At 29.5% G+C, this 18,347-nt stretch overlaps 3 protein-coding genes across 8 annotated transcripts in view; 1 reads left to right on the top strand and 2 right to left on the bottom strand.

The window, feature by feature from the left end:
• LOC105203038 (BRISC complex subunit FAM175B) overlaps window positions 1-2,159 on the top strand; it is a 30,300-nt gene extending 28,141 nt beyond the window's left edge. The window contains exons 6-8 of the mRNA XM_011171765.3: window positions 231-549; window positions 808-1,214; window positions 1,523-2,159. Of these exons, the coding sequence (XP_011170067.1) occupies window positions 231-549; window positions 808-1,214; window positions 1,523-1,595 (799 nt within the window). The 3' untranslated portion in view covers window positions 1,596-2,159. The remainder of the gene's footprint in view (window positions 1-230; window positions 550-807; window positions 1,215-1,522) is intronic.
• LOC105203039 (Hermansky-Pudlak syndrome 1 protein homolog) lies at window positions 1,981-6,217 on the bottom strand. Of its 2 annotated transcripts, none has more exons than XM_011171768.3 (8): window positions 5,982-6,217; window positions 5,406-5,674; window positions 4,636-5,108; window positions 3,882-4,506; window positions 3,512-3,656; window positions 3,234-3,347; window positions 2,925-3,013; window positions 1,981-2,767 (listed from the first exon to the last, which is right to left on the bottom strand). In XM_011171768.3, exons 1-8 carry the CDS (start codon window positions 6,099-6,101, stop codon window positions 2,590-2,592), a joined length of 2,013 nt encoding a protein of 670 aa, XP_011170070.1. In that variant the 5' UTR covers window positions 6,102-6,217; the 3' UTR covers window positions 1,981-2,589. The 2 variants fall into 2 exon arrangements, with proteins under 2 accessions (XP_011170070.1, XP_011170071.1); XM_011171769.3 differs by having other exon boundaries at window positions 3,512-3,632.
• LOC105203035 (PH domain-containing protein DDB_G0287875) lies at window positions 6,159-18,233 on the bottom strand. Of its 5 annotated transcripts, none has more exons than XM_026133692.2 (10): window positions 17,926-18,218; window positions 17,695-17,817; window positions 17,048-17,512; window positions 16,460-16,546; window positions 16,049-16,211; window positions 9,033-9,110; window positions 8,608-8,772; window positions 8,148-8,319; window positions 7,299-7,494; window positions 7,049-7,235 (listed from the first exon to the last, which is right to left on the bottom strand). In XM_026133692.2, exons 3-10 carry the CDS (start codon window positions 17,502-17,504, stop codon window positions 7,171-7,173), a joined length of 1,383 nt encoding a protein of 460 aa, XP_025989477.1. In that variant the 5' UTR covers window positions 17,505-17,512; window positions 17,695-17,817; window positions 17,926-18,218; the 3' UTR covers window positions 7,049-7,170. The 5 variants fall into 5 exon arrangements, with proteins under 5 accessions (XP_039314451.1, XP_025989477.1, XP_039314449.1 ...); XM_039458515.1 differs by having other exon boundaries at window positions 17,766-17,817; window positions 17,926-18,213; XM_039458517.1 differs by lacking the exons at window positions 7,049-7,235; window positions 17,695-17,817 and adding an exon at window positions 6,159-6,316 and having other exon boundaries at window positions 17,926-18,233.
• Window positions 18,234-18,347: the final 114 nt, after the last annotated feature.

The following is an 18,347-nucleotide window of genomic DNA, read 5'->3' as shown; positions in this document are numbered from 1 at the left end:
ATTTTTGTGCGTTTCTTAGAATAAACAAAAAATTAATTTTTACAATTTTTATTTGCAAACGTAATGTATGGAAATAAATATATTATCTAAAAATGTTTAATTCTAAAGATATTTTATATATTAATATTTTTATAAAAATATTGTGTGTGTAAAACTAAAATTTCTAAATCTAATATTTCAATATTGTAAAATAATGTAATCATATTAGTAATTAGATATGTATTCTTTAGGTTGGACATGACAAGGCTAAGTGGATTAGATTCTGCTATGATGATCCAGAAGGCCGCCGAACGACACCTGATGTCACTGATCCCGAAAGTGTGCGAGTCCGATCTGGAAGTGACCGAATTGGAGAGGCAAGTGCGTGAACTGAAAGACAAGATCGCAGCGCAGCGATTAACAAGGAAAACGAAGGTGAACGGTGAGAGCTACGAGAGGACCTCTAAAGCAAACAGGGAGAATTGCTTATCAGAGAAAATCGATTCTTCAACGAAAGACGAAATGAAAATCAGCGATGACATGCGTCTCCAAAGGGATCACTCGTCCTGCGTATGTCATCTTAAAAATTTGAATTAAATTTGGATTAGATCCTAGATCAATCGCACATTCTTTTGGTCTACGGACTCTTTAATCAATATTAAATTAATTTCTTTTATATCGAAAATTTAATGCAGGCGCAATTTTCTCCACAATATTTTAATATTTCATTGTTAGCTATTTCAGTAAATCTCTTAAGTAAATTAATGTTTCAATATTGCAAGTAGACTCTAAAACAGATGTTAAGCTTAACACAAAATATTATCCTAGGCCCAGTCACTTACCTCTAACAGCCGACCATCGTGCCGCAATACCGCCGTTTGTATCGCTAAAAGCGTCAACCAGGAAAAATCTCGTCGCTCAGGACGTGGCAATCTTCCGCAGGAAGATAGCAATCAGCAGCAAAATACGCAAGATCTCTCGTTTACCAATAGCAGGCGTCCCATTCCGGAAATCGTTACTGAATCAATTTGTCAAGAAGGTAGCGAGACAAGCGTAGGTAGAGGCAGAGGTAGCGGCCGAGGTAACCACGAATTCACACCGGGAATGAAGAAAGTACGTCGTAACTTAGGCACATCTCAGGTGCATTCCTCCCGGGAGAGAAGCGTCACTCCAGAACAGGATTTCTCCGATGCCGACAGTTCTGCTGCCGTACCCCTTAGCTCCCCCGTTGTCAGGTGAGGGGCTAGGGGCAAAGAAAATTAATAGGAAGAAAAGACAAGAATAACGTTAAAAAGTATCATTTTATCCTTGAAAAATGAAAATAGTTTAAAAACAAAGAGAAAAATTCATAATTTTTTTTATTTAATTAGATTGAAAGAATTAGAAGTTTTAAAGAAAACAATTTCCATGAGAAAATTAATTGTTTCTTCGACGTAAACAAAAAATTTTTTTTCAAGTTTCAAATAAATGGATAACAAATAAAATTTTATTGATGTAAATAGAGTAAAATTGTTTATTTCAATAGTACTTAATTTTATCCCAGGTCTATCAGCCAGGTAACAAAAAAGACAAATCTGGAGAAATGCAACAAAGCAATGGCGTCATTGGATATTTGAGTGAAGAAACCAATCCTGGAAAAATCACGCTTTCAGACTTTGTCAAACTTTAGACATTTAAAAATTCGAATGTTTGAAAGAATCTGAAAGAACAAGGGAAAAAGAGAGATTCTAGTATTATGAAAAGTGCAAGAAGGAAAATAAAGAAAATCTAAACATTGAGAAAGAAGACGAAAGTTACTAACTTTAAAAGGCTTAAGAGAAATCTAAATAGAAGATGCGCTTGAATTTCTTGAGAGAATACGTTTACTCGGCGATTAGATGCGATTTTCAATTATTCTCTTTATAGGTGCCTTAAATTTTGCGAAAAAATTCAAGAAAACTTAATTAAAGATTTGGAAGAATATCAATTACCTACATTTTATTTCTTATTTCATGTTTGTCATTCGTTTTATAATGTTTATTGTGCCATTAAATATTTGTATGAAGAGTTGAACATGTTGTATTACAAAATCTGTAAGCTTGTAGTTAATATGCACTAATTATTAAAGATATTTTGTAAATAAAGAGCGCAAAATGATTGTTATTTCATTTTGTGTTGTATAAATAAACAATTGATAATAATTATATAATTAATAATATCCTAATTCATTTTTAAACTGCAAACAGGATGTATCTAGCGTTGTGATAAAAACAAATATAAAATTTTAAATAAATAAAAGTTTACGTTGTTAATCTATTATCGATATGACATTTTATATTAATATGAAAATGTTACAATTACAATTATGGATTTCTATTTCATTTTTTGGGAATTTAAAAAAAGTTTATAATTTACAGCCAAAGAGAAAAAAAATATCAAAAAGTGAAGAAATCCAAAAATTGTGGAAACGTGTAAGAGAGTTTAGGTATCTCTAAATATCACAGAAATTCGAATATCTTAAAAGATACTCTTAGAAAATTTAAAATTGAGGATGTATATAGAAGTCCAACAATGACATTAAGAAATTTAGAGAATCAAATTAAAATTGTAAATTTTTGAGAGAATGTAACTTTAGAATATATCAGCAAGATTGTTCGGCACCCCGGTGACCTCCCAGATGGTAGCTGCCAGTCTGCGGGAATGTTCCAAAACGCAGGTCGACGTAGTCAGCCCCAAGTGTACGCAGTATAATTCATAGATTCGTACTTTATTTGGTGAGAGTTTTGGGAAGCATGTTTCGGTCAATTTTCTAAAAAAAAAAAAAGATTTTGTGACATATAAACTTTGTTCTATATTTTATATGTTTATTAATACACTATCCTTTTGATAATAAAATTATTTTTATATTTTTAATAATAGGAAAATATAAACGAAAAATATTTAAAAATTGTAATTTAAAGTATAACCTGTAATAGTCTCCACAAAGAATGCCCGGTACTGGGAAATTTTTCATGACGTAATTAAGATAGACTTTGCATTTTGGTGGTGAACATCCCTACAAATATGAAAATAGATGATTATAATCTATTGTATATCTGTGTATACATATACCTATTCCTTATACATTTTATATGTTGCTTTGACATAAAGTAAAGTATCTTGTAATGGAAAATTTAGTTTTCTATTAAAATGTAAAATAGTCATGGAAAAATAGATAAAATCTTTTAATATACTCGTATGTTTATGTTTTTAAATATAAATAAAACTGCATATACCGAATTGTCCTCAAACCACAAAAAGTAGGAATAGTTGAATGTTGTATCCTTCCACATAACTGATAGATGACCTTCTTGTAAATGCATTCTGCTTTGCTTGACCATGTTCCAAATCTATATATAAAAACAAAGAAATATTTTTATATAAATTTATTCTAATTACATATCTAATTATCACGAACCAGTGCATGAGTTATATGCTGTATGATTAAATTCAATGATTGAATTTAATAATAAAATAATTTTAAGATGATTAATAATTGTCTTGGTAGACTCACTTTTTTCATCGTGAGAGCGAGCGTTTCTGTACTCGTGAAGTCCAGTGTGGGCGCCACAAGTCTGTGAGTACTTCTATCGATGTAGATGAAGTGCACTAGACCTGGAAACTCCTCAAGATACTTGTTGATAGTTAGGGAAGTTCTTGTGGAAAAACAAATAACATTAAGGAGGCATATTAAATAAAAAAGTTGCATGTGTAATGTGCTAATTAAAAAGAATTTAGATAAATTCTATAAACAAAGAATTTTTATAACAATCTTGAAAATAATAGATTTAAAGAATACAAACTTTACAAAACATTTTAAAAATTATTCAAATAGGAAAAGAAGCACAAAATCATATTTCTTCAAGTTCTTTAGAAAAGGATATGATCCTAGCGTGAAGTTTTTTAGGGCTTTGACTTTCAGAAAATCACTGAAATCATTTAACTTTTGCCTGACTAGTTTGCCAACTGTTGTTAGAACATCAACTCCTTGTTTCAGAAAGTTTCTGTCAAAACAGGTCAAACGCAATAATTCTTTCAGAGTTTCTATGAAGCCAGAAGTATTGGCTTCAATCTGCAGGACCACTTCGGTCTCTCTCAAACGCAAAAGATCGCTGTACTTTTTTCGGACAAAGTCCCATTTTGTTTGCAACCTTTTTTGACACATATCCACATCGTTTCCGACATTAAAACGATTCTTTTTAATTCCCTCCAACACCTTTTTAATTGCCATATCGAGATTCTCGAAGGGTGCTTTTAATTCATCGATATCCCGTTGAAACTGCAGATTTATTAGATTTAAATAATGAAAACTATCGCATAATCCTGAGGAAATGGAAAGATTCGTAGCTTCAACGATTGTTATCAAATTAATGGAATCTGATAACTCAAAGATGTGAACTGCATTAGCCGTGTAGTTATGCTGGCAGCCAAGAAGGAGTGATTGGCTGTAGAGGTCATCATCGCTTAAGGATGAGAGACCTTCGTTTACAGAAGATTCCCTGGAACCTCCTACAACGAAAGTAGAATGATTATTTATAATCTATTTTGATTACAAATTTATCCTTGGCTCAGTAAAAATTTTCAGTTATATCAAAGACATATTCCACTCTCAAAAACGACTATACTGCATAAACCTACTAAAGAGATCCGTAATATCTTCTGAAGTAGGAGTGGCCAGCTTAGCTCCAAAGTTCAATTTTGTTTCATCACTTCTCGAAGCATTGTTCTCTGGTAACAAGATGTCACTATCATAGCAATCATCACTGCTTTCTGATTGATCGTGTTTTCGCTTTTTATTCACCACCCAGCACAGCAGGATCATCAACAGAATGTCCGAAGCGCATAAATCATGAGCATTCTTGCTGGAGTACAGTGACAGAAACTTGGAGCCCACTAGGAGCAGCAAGTGCAGGTTGCTGAATTCAGGCTGTGAATTCTTCAGTTTGTCACAGGCATCATGCAGCACTTTAAGAACCGAAGATGCCACTTCCGCGTTCACGGACAATTGCTCCACTGCCTCTGTCAACATGCTCTGTTCACTGTTTCTTAGATTAGACCACGCATCTAGTAGCGAAGACACTAGACACATCTTCTGCCAGTTAGTCTTCAATCTACAAAGAAAATTAGAACAAAATGATTATCCAGCTCTAATCGTAATTATTTTATTAACAATCACTGTCTACAATGCATAGTGCAAATTAAATACTGTAGAGTTTTTATTAAAGAGATAATAAAAGATAATAAAAATTATCTGTTAAATTCATAGTCTTCTTAAAGAAATATAAGAAAATTATCATTATAATCTATTGTACTAAATATGTTCTACATAATTATAAACATTTTTTTACATTTGCTTCATTATTTAATCTATTGTATTATATCAACTAATCTATTAGTTGCATACTAACATTGCAATGTCTGGACCACAAACATGTCGTACAATGGATACGCAAACTCCCAGTGTACGTCTCATAAGCTCTACCTCTTTTGCAGCAATATACATAAAAGTATAGCCAATGTACTCATCAAACACCATATTAGTTCCATCTTGGAACTTCATGGAAGTATAGGAGTTTCTGAACTGTGAAGCCATCACATGTTGCGAGGTAACTATGGGTGAAAACAACTGCATTATGATATTGGGACTTGGTACAGAATTTTCCAAGTCCGTGGCATCCTACAAAAAGTGCTTATTATGACTCTGTAAATTAACATTACTTTATTGAACAAAAAGTTTAATGTTATATTAATGTGATTTTTAAATAATCTTTCCATTCTTACTTCTTCAAATATTCATGAGAATAACTATACAACTTTAAGAGAGTGTGAATTTTAAGATTAATTATTATGTTATTGTTATCAAACATTTATATAACATCTATAACAGAAATAAAAATCCAGTGAACATCGCATAACCTGGAAGGACAGGTTGAAAGCATCTAAAATTTCATCATCTAATGAAGAATTTGAAACAAAAAAATTACCTTATCGTCACTAAGCAGTCCCTGCAGCCTCGCCAACTTTAGAATGTGGCTGGCAAATTTTTTATTGCATTTTACAAACAACACATCATTTAGATGGTCGAATATTAATATAGCTCTCATCTTGTTTTTGCGATTTAACGTGTGACTGTCACGTGTATTTTGAGCATGTAAGCAAAACTCCGTTTCCGTTGGATCGTGTCTCTATTGAGCATGCAGATGCTAATTATTGCTTAATGTTTACCTCACTTGCTTTAAAACACTGGAGTGTTTTGACGTTGACAATTGTCGACATCGCCATCGACGTAGAAAAATTTACCGACCATCGATACTTCAAACTGCAAAACGTCAAATTCACGAATTATAAAAATTTGAACACTTAACGATCGATTAAAATATCAAGAGAATTAATATATCGGTGACAGTGACATTAATTTAAATTTCATGAATTATAAAATCATAATTTCGTAGAATTTCAACTATAAGGATTCAGAGACAATATAAAATCTTGAAAATTATATTATTATACATTTATAATGGGATGTTTATGATCGAAAGCAAATTTACCATTAAGTTTCAAATTTGATTCCAATCTTCAATTTCATGAATAGATAAGAGACCTTGAATAAAAAAATATAAGGCGAGTTCATAAAATCTTTTTTTCATTTGTACTTTATTACAATTGTGCTACATATACATATAAAAATGAGTATTTTTAGTCAATCATTATAAAGTTCTTAATTACGTCTATATTATTATTGTAAGTAAAAATTGTTTCCAATTATTTAAACATATGAAAACTTAAAAGTAATAGAGATATTTTGACCGTTGCTGTATCAATACAAATTGAACAAGAATGCCTTCTACAGTCGTAGCTAGGTCTTCATGCTTGTATTGTCTGTGTGATTTTATATACTTTTCTCAAGTTCAATGAACTGCGCGCCAAATTAATTTTCAGTCATAACACAATTCTAAATTAAACAAGATTAAGTAATATCTCGTATTATTAAATATTAATTATTAAATATTAACTCTATTCCTCCTGAAGAATAGATATAGAAACTTATTAATAAAATTCCGGATGTACGCTATATATTGTAGAAATTACAAAAATTTAGATAAAACATATAATTGTTGTGATAAACGATAAACAATTGTATAATATTCATCCATATTAAGAGTGTTATTAAAATTAAAATGTATTCTTCTTATAGTTTTGATTAGTACTGGTCCTAGTTCCTCTGACATTGTTAAATCCTGTAAAATTTTATTTGATTTGTATTAATTTGAACATATGTTAATTATATAATACAAGCTTACTAGGAGAAGGTTGTCTACATCGATACATATTCAGCGGTGCAAATGGCGCAGATAAAAATCTTGGATAGATGGGCATAAGTATGGGTGCCTGTCTTCCGGGCTCCGGCATTGGCATCTGCATCGGCATCTGCATCTGCATCGGCATCGGCATCGGCATCGGCATCGGCATCGGTACATGCATCGGTCTGAGTAAATCCTGAAACAAACATCAGTTTGTAGAAATAGTAGTAGTTATTTAAAAAACGATCATTAAAAAGGCCATTAAGGTATTAACTAATTCAAAACTTTTATACAAAAAAAAAAAAAAAAAAAAAAAAACACAAGATGTTATAACAATTTCAGTTCAAATTTGAGCTTTCTTCAATAAGTTCCTTAAGTTCCAAACCTTGATGAAGTAAACACAGTTGATGTCATTATCAATGAAGGACACACAGTTATTATGTACTGAAAACCGCGTTAACTTTCACAGACCTTTTTGATCGTTTTTAGATATTTTAATTCCTATTAAAATTTATTATAATTACTATAATTTATTATAAAAAATTTATTTATTTATTTAAATATTTGAGATGTCGGGTAAGAGCAATGGACTCGTGACAGGTCGTGAATCCATATTCCGTATACACGTAATTTGTAGCAGAAATTGCAGAGCATTCTTTATCATCTAAGAAACGTATATAGACTAGTCCCATTCGCTCTCATTACTATTACTTTAAATAATTGATAAATTACTTGATATTATGTCATTTACTGTCCAATCCTTTACATTTTGTATTCTTTTCAACATTGTGTGACTACAACAAAATTTAATCAATTTTCTTTTCTGAATATCAAAATTGACTTACTTACCATGCTGGGATTGTAGAAGATTACAGGATTAGAAATCGAATACTTCATGGATGATCTTGAAGATGCGCGATACTCTTCGCGTGGTGGATTATAATTTCTTCCAGATGAAAATTTTTTTTTGCCGTCGTCGATTCTTCCTCCAACTTCACTGGTCGTCAAATGACTTCTACTTCTTAAATATAAAGAAGATACCTTTTTATATTCCTGTTATATTTTACTTATTATATTTAAATTATATCTTGATTATAAATCCCAAAAAAATTTTTATTCCATTGTATACAATGTACAGGTTCCATGAACGGTTCTACAATCATTTGCTTAACTCTAAACATTTCAGAATATATATTTATTTGAACTATTTTTCGAGTTCTAAATTTTTTCAGTTTTTCATATATATATATATATTCTCATTTCTTTAATAATTTTTCTTTTAAGCTCAATAATTGAGTTTTATTTTTACCTGTGATGAGATCTTGAATGATTTTGAACAGATGTACTGCAGCTACTTTCATGCAATGAATTTGTACCTCTGCTTTCGTTTGTATCTTTATCTTCCTTTATGCTGTTTTTATCCTTTATGCTGTCTTCTATCTTTATCTCTTTTTTTGCTAACTTACCTCGTCTTCTGAAACATAATAAAAATCTCTTGTATTATTTACGTATAAAACACAAATATATCATATAAAATCAAGATTTATTAAAACTGTTAAGATTAAACTTTTTATAACAAATTTTTCTCAGTTTTTCCTAAAAATTAAGAGAAGTTTAAGAAAAAAAAGAGTAAGATTTAATATAAATATTTATTATAAAATTTTGGAAACATATTATTATGCAATTTATTAATTCCTATTAATTTTCTTATTTAATAATAAAATTGTGATTAACCTGTCGTGACTGTATCTATTGTCATCATTGTCTCTTCGATCATCTCGATGCACGATTGACTTGTATGAACTAGAATAACTGTTAATATATTATTAATAACTTACTTAAAATCTAACTGCAATTGTTTAAATATTTAAAAAAATATCTAAATAATTTAACTAAGATTGTTATAATATATTTGTAATTAAAACAAGATTTACAAAATTAGATTTAACAATTATTTAGTACAAATACGCAAATAAATTTTTAAAAATATAAAACTATAAAATTTTCAAATACTACCAGATTTAAATTCAATAATTAAAAAAATTAACACATTTTTGCTTATTTATTTCTTAAATATTTAAATAATTATATATAAAACAAGATATTAACTTCCATGTTAAAACGAGCCATGATTATCGGCTTGATAGCATGAAAACCAGCTCAAAACTAACTAAATACATAGTATTTATTTAGTTTCGAGCTGGTTTTCATACTATCACGTTCGATAATTATGGCTCGTTTTGACGTGGAAGTTAATACGTTAATTCTGAAAGATTGCAAAAAAAATTATCAACGTGCAGCGCAATTATTTTTAGAACATTATGGTATTCAAAAATCGCATATGGCATCTCATCTTTTAGAAAATCGTTTACGTATACATAATCAATTAAATACAATTGAAAAACAAAAAGTAAAACCAGTGGTTAATTATGATAATAGTGTTAATATTCTCGCGGGAGTTGAAGTAAATCCACGTGTCAGTCAACGCGAATTAGCAAACACGTCTGGAGTTGTATGGTCTTCAATACAGCAGATTCTGAAAGAACAAAAACTTCATCCATATTATTTGATTTTAACTCGAGAACTTTTGGAAGCTGATTACGAACGTCGTGTAACATTTTGCCAGTGGATGCACATATACAATTTTATATCCATATAATACAACTTTATATCCATATAATTTACATTTTTAAATGTGATTTTTAAAGTTACACATAAACAGAACAATGAAATATTTATCCATGAATAAATATTTCATTGTTTTGTTCATGTACGTGTAATTTCTTAAAAATTACATTCAAAAATGTAAATTAAAACAAACAACTTTAATCCATTTATCCATAATACAAATATAGGATAGATAAATTATTCAGATTCAAATAAGTATTTCATTAATCATAATTTTAAATGTCAAATTTATAAAAAAGTTCTGTAATTTTCAAAATTTTTAGATATTAACAATAGATAAATTTATGTTTAATAAGTATTTAATAAAATAAAATAGAAGATTCTTTCGTTTAACAGTAACCACACATGATATTCAATATACATATACATAATATTTTTATTAAACTGAAAATATATAAAATTATTAATAAATTTATAATACATATTTTCTTACCTGTTACACAAAGTTTACCTGATTTCCTATAAATTTTTCACCAAATGACTTTCTACTTGAATCATGAACATCTTCGCACTGTAAATGTTGTAATGAAGATATTATAAGTTTAGTAAAAAAATGTATATTATTATATCAAAATATTAATACATAGTCTAATCTATTCACTAAGGATTTTTCTTTATACATGTCTTTAAATTATTTATTTAAAATATAATTTCTAATATGTAATAGTTGCAATTCATATTAACCAAATGTAATAATTAAATCTACTACAGCATATATACATTTAAAAAAAATGTTCTAATTGTTTTAAACAGTGTATTTTTACATTTTAAATAACATTTAAAAGATTGTAAAAAACTTGAATAACAAAATAAATTTAAAACATTACAGATAATATACACAGAAGAAAGCTACAATACTCTTTACTTTTTTTAAAATTAATATATTTACGTTATTTTTTTCAGTTTCTTATTTACATAAGATGCACACATAAATGTGTGCAAGAAATATATGTATATTCATATTTAAATTTAATTATAAATTTTTTTCTCTTGTCAATGTTGAAAGTTTTATTTTCTCGTAATTTTCAAAAGTTAAAAGTAAATTCTTCAATCTGATAACAGTTTTTCAAAAAATTTGATGCTATATTTGGTCTATGCAAAATTATTCACTTATTTATTCATTTATGAGAACATTTTTTGATATATTGGATAAACTGTATAAATGCTACAAAATTTAGTAAATAAAAATTAAACACATAAAACATTAATGAATGAAATGTCTACCTGAGAAAAATGCTCCTTATATAGAGTCGTTACACAAAAATCAAATCAATTTCTAAAAAAAAGAAGCAAAAATAATCAAGTAATTCCAAGAATCTATACAAGTTTCATTTTCGATTTTGAACCATCTAGTCGCCCTTAAAGACCGTTGATCAGCTTTCACAAATCTTCGTAGGAGATATTAAAAAATATTAAAGTCATAGAGCTATCAAGGAAATATGTTTACATAATTAACGTTTCGAAGAAAAAAAAAAGGAAACAAAGCACGTAAATAATATCAAACGTACACAAATATTGTTAAAGAAGATAGGTTAGTATAATCTAATATATTATACATTTCATAATCTATTAAGGGGATGCTGGACCGATTCCTACATGCGAATATTTTCACAGATACAGATCTTTTTACTGAAGAAACAAATTAAAAAATCCTTCTCCAGAATTAAAGTATAGACAATAACGGAGGATGGAGGCAACAATTTTATATAAAAAAAAAACGAAAAAAAATATATGAAATTATAGTTTATTAGTTTCTGCAATCGACTCGTGACAACATTTGCTGTACACAGAGCAACACAGAGGTTTTAGATTTTTTTACATATATTAGACAAAACAAACACGCGCTACAGAATTTTTGATATTATATAATTTTATATAAATTACAAATTTAATATTATACTGTCAACCCTTCAATACACATAGTCAAAAAAGGAAGATGGAAAACATTGGACTGTATTTATAAATTTATTAAGATTGAAAAAATTATATAGGCCAAGAGAAAAATTTCATAGAAAAAGTGACTGCCATATAGCCGAAAAATTTGGCTGAAGGCACCAGCTCTCCAACCAGGAAAAAAAAAAAAAAAAAAAAAAAATCAAAATACGCGATCTCCGTGATGACAACCATTCACGAAGTAAGCGCTGAATGAGAACCAATCAGCACATCAGAAAAGCGACAACAATCAACTTCGAGAATTCGAGTATCAATGTAATGCATTTTTTCAGATAGGAAGAGCGAGCATCGCTCACCCTCAGATTTACAAAGAAATATTTTTTATTAATATAATTAATTTTGTTAGTATAATTAATTTAGTAGGGGAGAGTGGGGTAAATCGGACCGTGTTCCAAATCGGACCTTTTTAATTTAAATGAATATGGTTAAGCCGATTTGCTTATCATTTATAATGTAAAGTCCTTATAAGACACCGAACATGTGACAGCAGTTTGGTAGTTCTCTGTTCTCTGTCTATCATTCACAGAATAGACGCGAATATGTATTTTCAGCCATCGTGTGAAAATTTTTTTAAAAAAGAAAATTCTTGTAAATCATTATTTAAAAGGTGTTAAAAATTTGAAAAATAATTGATTTAAGATAATTAAAAAGTGTAGAATTAAAAAATATAAATTATTTTGTGATCTCTTTTGCGGTTTATTGTAAAAATTGTTCCAAAGTTTGAAGACTTTTGTCTAAATCGGACTTTTACGTCGTTTGCAACCTGATCGTAGCACTGGTAATCAGCCGACCAAATCTGGTCCTAGAAATGTTAAATTAGTAAAATATTATGAGTCATCAGACTCAGAATAATTGAATTTTATTGATTTCAACTTTAATTATATAATAACAATATCATAATATGACCAAGAAAAGTTTAACTATATAAACTGTTACTAATTTGTTCTTTTTTTAATAAAATTTTTATTTTGTACTGTCAAATTGTTCGTTTTTATTCAATACTAACAAAAATACATTATAATCTTTTGAAATTTTATTTAAAAGCTGATAAAAATGGAAGTGTCCGATTTGGACCAGGGGGTGGTCCGATTTGAAACCAGTAGTTCCAAATCGGATCGGAAAAAACGTTTTTACATTTTCCGTTATAATTCAACACAGATGAGAGATACGTCAAAATGGTCTAAAGCAAAAATGAAGGAAATTAAATTATCTTTCTATTGGCACCTTCAGTTTTACAATCGGATTTTATTTGCGTCTTATAGAAAGCAAAAACTGCAGCTAGGTCCGATTTACCCCACTCTCCCCTATAATTCCACACCAATGATTTCATAGTATAATTTGTCAATATAATTTAAAGAACTTTTGTTTTTAAAAATATTAATTTAGAAATAAAAATATGACCATATTTCCTATCCTAAATTGTTTTTTTAGATAAAACTATATAATTTTTATCTTTTACCTAGATAAATTAAAATTAAATCATCTTTGTCCTATCTAAGATACATTTACACATAATTTATCTTATCTAAGATACGTAATTTATCTTATTTAAGATACATTTACACGTAATTTATCTTATTTTTAGATAAATTTTAAGTTATCTAAGCGCAACACTACGTATTCACGAGTGCGCTTGTCAAAAAAGGCTAGGCTGCTCGCCTGGTCTATTTCTCTTATCCTACGCCCCACGCGCGACCGCGTACCGCTTGATTTTCCGTTGAAGAAAAATCTGTAATACCGACGTCGAGTGAGTTCGGTCGTCACTCCAGCATCTCCTTAATTTTTTGATATTTTGCGTTAACATTTTCATGTGTAAAATTATTCTTTTCCTTTTTAGAGAGAAATTTAAAAAAGTATTTTTCAAAAATCATATTTAATTTGATTTCAAAAAAACATTGATTGCAATATTCTAAAAAATGCTATAAAAATATAAAAGATCATGTTAATATAAATTAATATAAATTAATGCCATATATATATTCGCCTTCTAAGCAATAGACTCTTATTTGAAATATTTTTTCATAATTTTTTTTATATAGATTTTTTATACCCATTTTTTTAATCTTATTTATATAAGATATAAGGTACACGCATAACCCAAGCAGAACAACGAGTCACAATAAATGTCAAAATGACATCAAAGTGAATTGTGATTGATCAAAAAGTAACTTTTTATGATTATTTTGCAATGACTTTGACATTATTTTGACATCGTGATAACTCCCTGTTCTGCTTGGGAAATGCGTATAAGTAATACTCAACCCTGCTTAAAAAGTAAAAAACCGGATAAGAAATAACAGAAACATATAAAAATTTAATCAAAATCTTATATAATTTTATCTAACTTATAGGTTTATATCAAATTTCTATGTTTCTATCATTTCTTATTCGACTTTTTAAGCAGGGTATACGTATATGTATAAAAGCAATACTCAATATAGATGGTATTCATAGTTTATTCTTATATTTAAGATCATCCTAAATGTCATCTTAAGATGTCATTAACCAATATCAGAAAGCCGTATTAGCTTAAAATATTATTTAAGACGATCCTGAAATAAGAATCGACTATGATACCAGCCATAAAATATCTTATTTATATAAGGTACACGCATAAGTATGTATAAACAATATTCAATATATGTATGTATAACAGGGTATTTCAGAATTCTTTGAAATATTTTAAGTCGAAAATGTTGCGGACATAATACTTTTCCAATTATAAATTATTAGTCGTCCAATTGTAGCACCTAGAATTCGCACGCTTAAGGATGGCACTTAGCATCGTAATAAACTGTCAAATGTATGTTGACTTCATTTCAGTTTTGACAGTTCAATTTATGTATAGCTTGATAATGCTACATTTCATAACATTAGGTTGACATTAATCTTTATGAATAACTTAAATTAAATAATCATTGATAAACAAGATAAAGTTTAAAAGTGTCTCATTATTATATGAAAAATTAAGTTAATATGTAGAAAGTCAGCCAATGTTCAAGGGCATCCTCACTACTGTGCTATGTGCCATGCCTGAACACGCGAATTCTAGACGCTACAATTGGATAACTTTAATAATTTACAATTTGAAAAGTATTACAACCTCGACATTTTCGTATTAGAATTTTCGACTTAGAATATCCCGAAGAATTCCCTCATAAAAAAACCTTTGCTAATTCTGAGACACCCTGTAGCAATACTCAATATAAGCCGGTATTCATACTCGATTCTTATATTTAAGATCGTTTCAAGTATCATCTTAAGATGTCATTAACCAATCAGAAAACCGTAGTAGCATCTTAAAATATTATTTAAGACAATCTTGAAATAAGAATCGATTATGAATACCGGCTATAAAACTTCTTTCACCAATCTTTGTTAAAACCAACCAGGTAGTCCATTGGAATTGATCAATCGTATTGCCTGTTATGTGAAATAATAAATGCGATTGGTCAATTCCAATGGATTAACCGGTTAATTAACTAAACAAAGATTGTTGAAAGACAGTCCGGATCTCGGTGGCGTTTTTCCCTCATTTCGTGCGCTGCGCGCCGCGAGAAGCAAGGTCAACTATGTCGATAGCGATGTAGCGTTACAAACGGCATATTACCGTGACCCTGCTTCTCGCGGCGCCCGGAATGGAGAAAAATGCCACCGAGATCCAGACCAGAGAGGAACCTGAGACGACATGGCCTTTTTTCGAGAACGCTCAAAACTCTCTGCACACTAAGGACCTCATCTATTTCGGTCGGAATGTGAAATAAAGTCATATATTTTACAAAACAGTTTTTAACAGCCGATCGCAAAAGTGACTTTTCACATTCCAGCCGAAATAAACAAGGTCCTTCTTAGTGCATCAGAAATTTTGAGCATTTCCGAAAAAAGCTATCATGTCGCTTTTCAGGTTTTTCTCTGTCCAGATAAATGCATGGAAACCTTTACGGAAAAAACCACAAAAACACAAAAAAAATTACTGATATACTATTGAAAAACTGCAGTTTTTTTTATTATTTGTAAAATATGTAAATATTGAGTATTGTTCCCTTATGGAAAAAATTTTTCTGTAAAGACTTTCACACATTTATGTGTGTGTTTCATTCCATACGCACCAATAATTTTTATCAACTCTTCTATATGTGTATATGGGATCTCTTCCATAAGTAGAAGTATCTCCTCCATAAGTAGAAATATCTCCTCCATAAGTAGAAGTATCTCCTCCATAAGTAGAAGTATCTCCTCCATAAGTAGTCTTCTTATTTGACAACTGCTTCTCTGAAATTGAGATAGCCCGTAAGAATTCTTTTAATATTTTCTCAGTTGTTGCATTTAATTTGCCTTTCATTGTAAGCAGCAAATTAAGATAAATATTAGATATATGATTTTATTTTATATTGCAGAAATAAAATAAAATGATAAATATTGTTTTAAAGATACGTACAAAATCAATATTATAATTAATAATACGAAATAATTAATGCACAAAAATTATTACTTATTTTTTAAACTAAATATATAAGTACCCAATTTATCTTGCGAAAATGTGATTGTTCGTGTCTCTCGAGTTGGACTTATTTTATTTCCTTTGAATATTGGGCAAAAATCTTCGTCTATAATCAAACATTTTTTTTTATTATTTCATTGTATAGATTATTGTAATACATACGTCTTCATTACGACGAAATTGCAATTCTTCATAATGTTGAAATTGCAATTCTTCATAATGTTGAAATTGCAACTCTTCATTATGTTGAAAATATTTAATTTAATTATATCAACATATGATATCAGGATGTTGTATGGCTTCATGCAAGAGCAAACTCATAATATGTCGCAAATTTCAGCCTATACATTCCACATACATAGATGTTTAAATTCGTAATCTTTAGTGGAAGTCACAAAGAAACTCCGATTTAAATGACATATGGGAACCATTGTCACATCTCCCATTAATAATAATATTATATGAACAAACTTTTTATTCTAAATTTTAGAATTATAAGTATTGTAACAATATTAAAATACTTTACTTGAACTTTTAGAAAAAATTCTATCATTTGGATCTATATATACTTTTTCTCTTGATATATACTGATTTCTTGAAAAATTACTTTGTGAACTACTGCTTCCGTATTGCATAATTTGTTGTAAACTACTGCTTCTGTGTTGTGTACTTTCTTGTGAATTATTCCTTTTGTATCGCGTACGTTCTTGTGAATTACTCCTTCTGTATCGCATACTTTCTCGTGAATTACTTCTTCTGTATCGCATACTTTCTCGTGAATTACTCCTTCTGTATCGCATACTTTGTCGTGAATCACTGCTTCTGTATCGCATACTTTGTGGACTACTGTTTCTGTATTCCCTTTTGTTTTCAATTCTTCGTTTTTTAGCTCGCTGTTTTTCATATTCTTCAATCATTTTTAACTTTCGTTCATTGTGCTGCTTTTCCTTCTCTTGTTCGATGTGCCATTTCTTTTTTATCAATATTAATCTATCTTTCTCTAGCTTTTTCTCTAGCTGTCTAGCTTCCTCTTCCAATGCTGATAGCTCTTGAATGGAATCCATTATTATTGCTACAAACAATAACATATATCCATATAGCATTATGATTTTGTAATGAAATAAATAGAATCAATAATATTTTTTGTTTTATGCAAATACACTTTGTTTTAATGAATTAAATAATTTCTTTTACAAGAACTCTCATCATCCTGAATACTGTGAAAATATTGTGAATAGAATGGAAAATACATACTTGTAAAATATTTTAAGGCGCAGTATATCAGAAGGAAAACACGAATATCGCGACGTAGACTTATTGCTTACCTAAATTTTAAATAGTTAACATGCCAAATTTCGAAATTTAAGAGTGCTTAATCTGTAAACGGAAATGTAAGTAGAAAATGCGTGGATTTTTTTTTAAGATATTCGCGGTATCTCTGATTTTAAAAAGTAATTATTTTAATAATCTTATCAATAATCTTACTCAATGTACGCAGTTTCTTTTTATTCTTCTGAACAGAAAAGGATGCGAATGATACGAATGTATGACGCCACGTGTCCAAACGGTCCAAACACAGCTAACGCAACAAACGGAAACGGAAGTTTGTCAAAACTCGGTAAACATGAAACAGCAAAATTGGCGTCTGGCGGTAAGGGCATAGATTTTTCAATTCTAAAACGTTCTTAAAATGTTTCGGTCAGGCGTTTCCATCGACATACAGGGCTGCGTTCAGATTCCTCACCCGGGTGCACCGTGATGTCGTTTTATCTTTGTTGTTTACCAAATGTTAAACAAGGATAGAATGATGTCTGGGTGCACCTTGGTGGGGAATCTGAACGCAGCCCAGAATGGACTGCTGATGACCGTGGTGGGGGTAAAAAGACACATAGAGTGAGAGGCAGACA

This window comes from Solenopsis invicta, chromosome 16 (assembly GCF_016802725.1).
Source record: "Solenopsis invicta isolate M01_SB chromosome 16, UNIL_Sinv_3.0, whole genome shotgun sequence".
NCBI classification, from domain to species: Eukaryota; Metazoa; Arthropoda; class Insecta; order Hymenoptera; family Formicidae; genus Solenopsis; species Solenopsis invicta.
Note: the sequence above shows the minus strand (reverse complement) of the source record. Positions and strands in the feature narration are given on the sequence as shown.

What these genes read in the sequence shown, in the direction of transcription:
- LOC105203039 (XM_011171768.3), bottom strand. Translation starts at nt 6,101, where the DNA reads ATGAGAGCTATATTAATATTCGACCATCTAAATGATGTGTTGTTTGTA. An exon ending in TGTGGTCCAGACATTGCAAT is followed by an intron (nt 5,109 to 5,405) that starts GTTAGTATGCAA and finishes TTTTCTTTGTAG; the next exon opens with ATTGAAGACTAACTGGCAGA. An exon ending in TGTGGTTTGAGGACAATTCG is followed by an intron (nt 3,014 to 3,233) that starts GTATATGCAGTT and finishes TCATATTTGTAG; the next exon opens with GGATGTTCACCACCAAAATG.
- LOC105203035 (XM_026133691.2), bottom strand. Translation starts at nt 17,504, where the DNA reads ATGGATTCCATTCAAGAGCTATCAGCATTGGAAGAGGAAGCTAGACAG. An exon ending in CATTCAAGATCTCATCACAG is followed by an intron (nt 8,320 to 8,607) that starts GTAAAAATAAAA and finishes TTTATATTTAAG; the next exon opens with AAGTAGAAGTCATTTGACGA. An exon ending in TCTTCTACAATCCCAGCATG is followed by an intron (nt 7,495 to 8,147) that starts GTAAGTAAGTCA and finishes TGTTTGTTTCAG; the next exon opens with GATTTACTCAGACCGATGCA.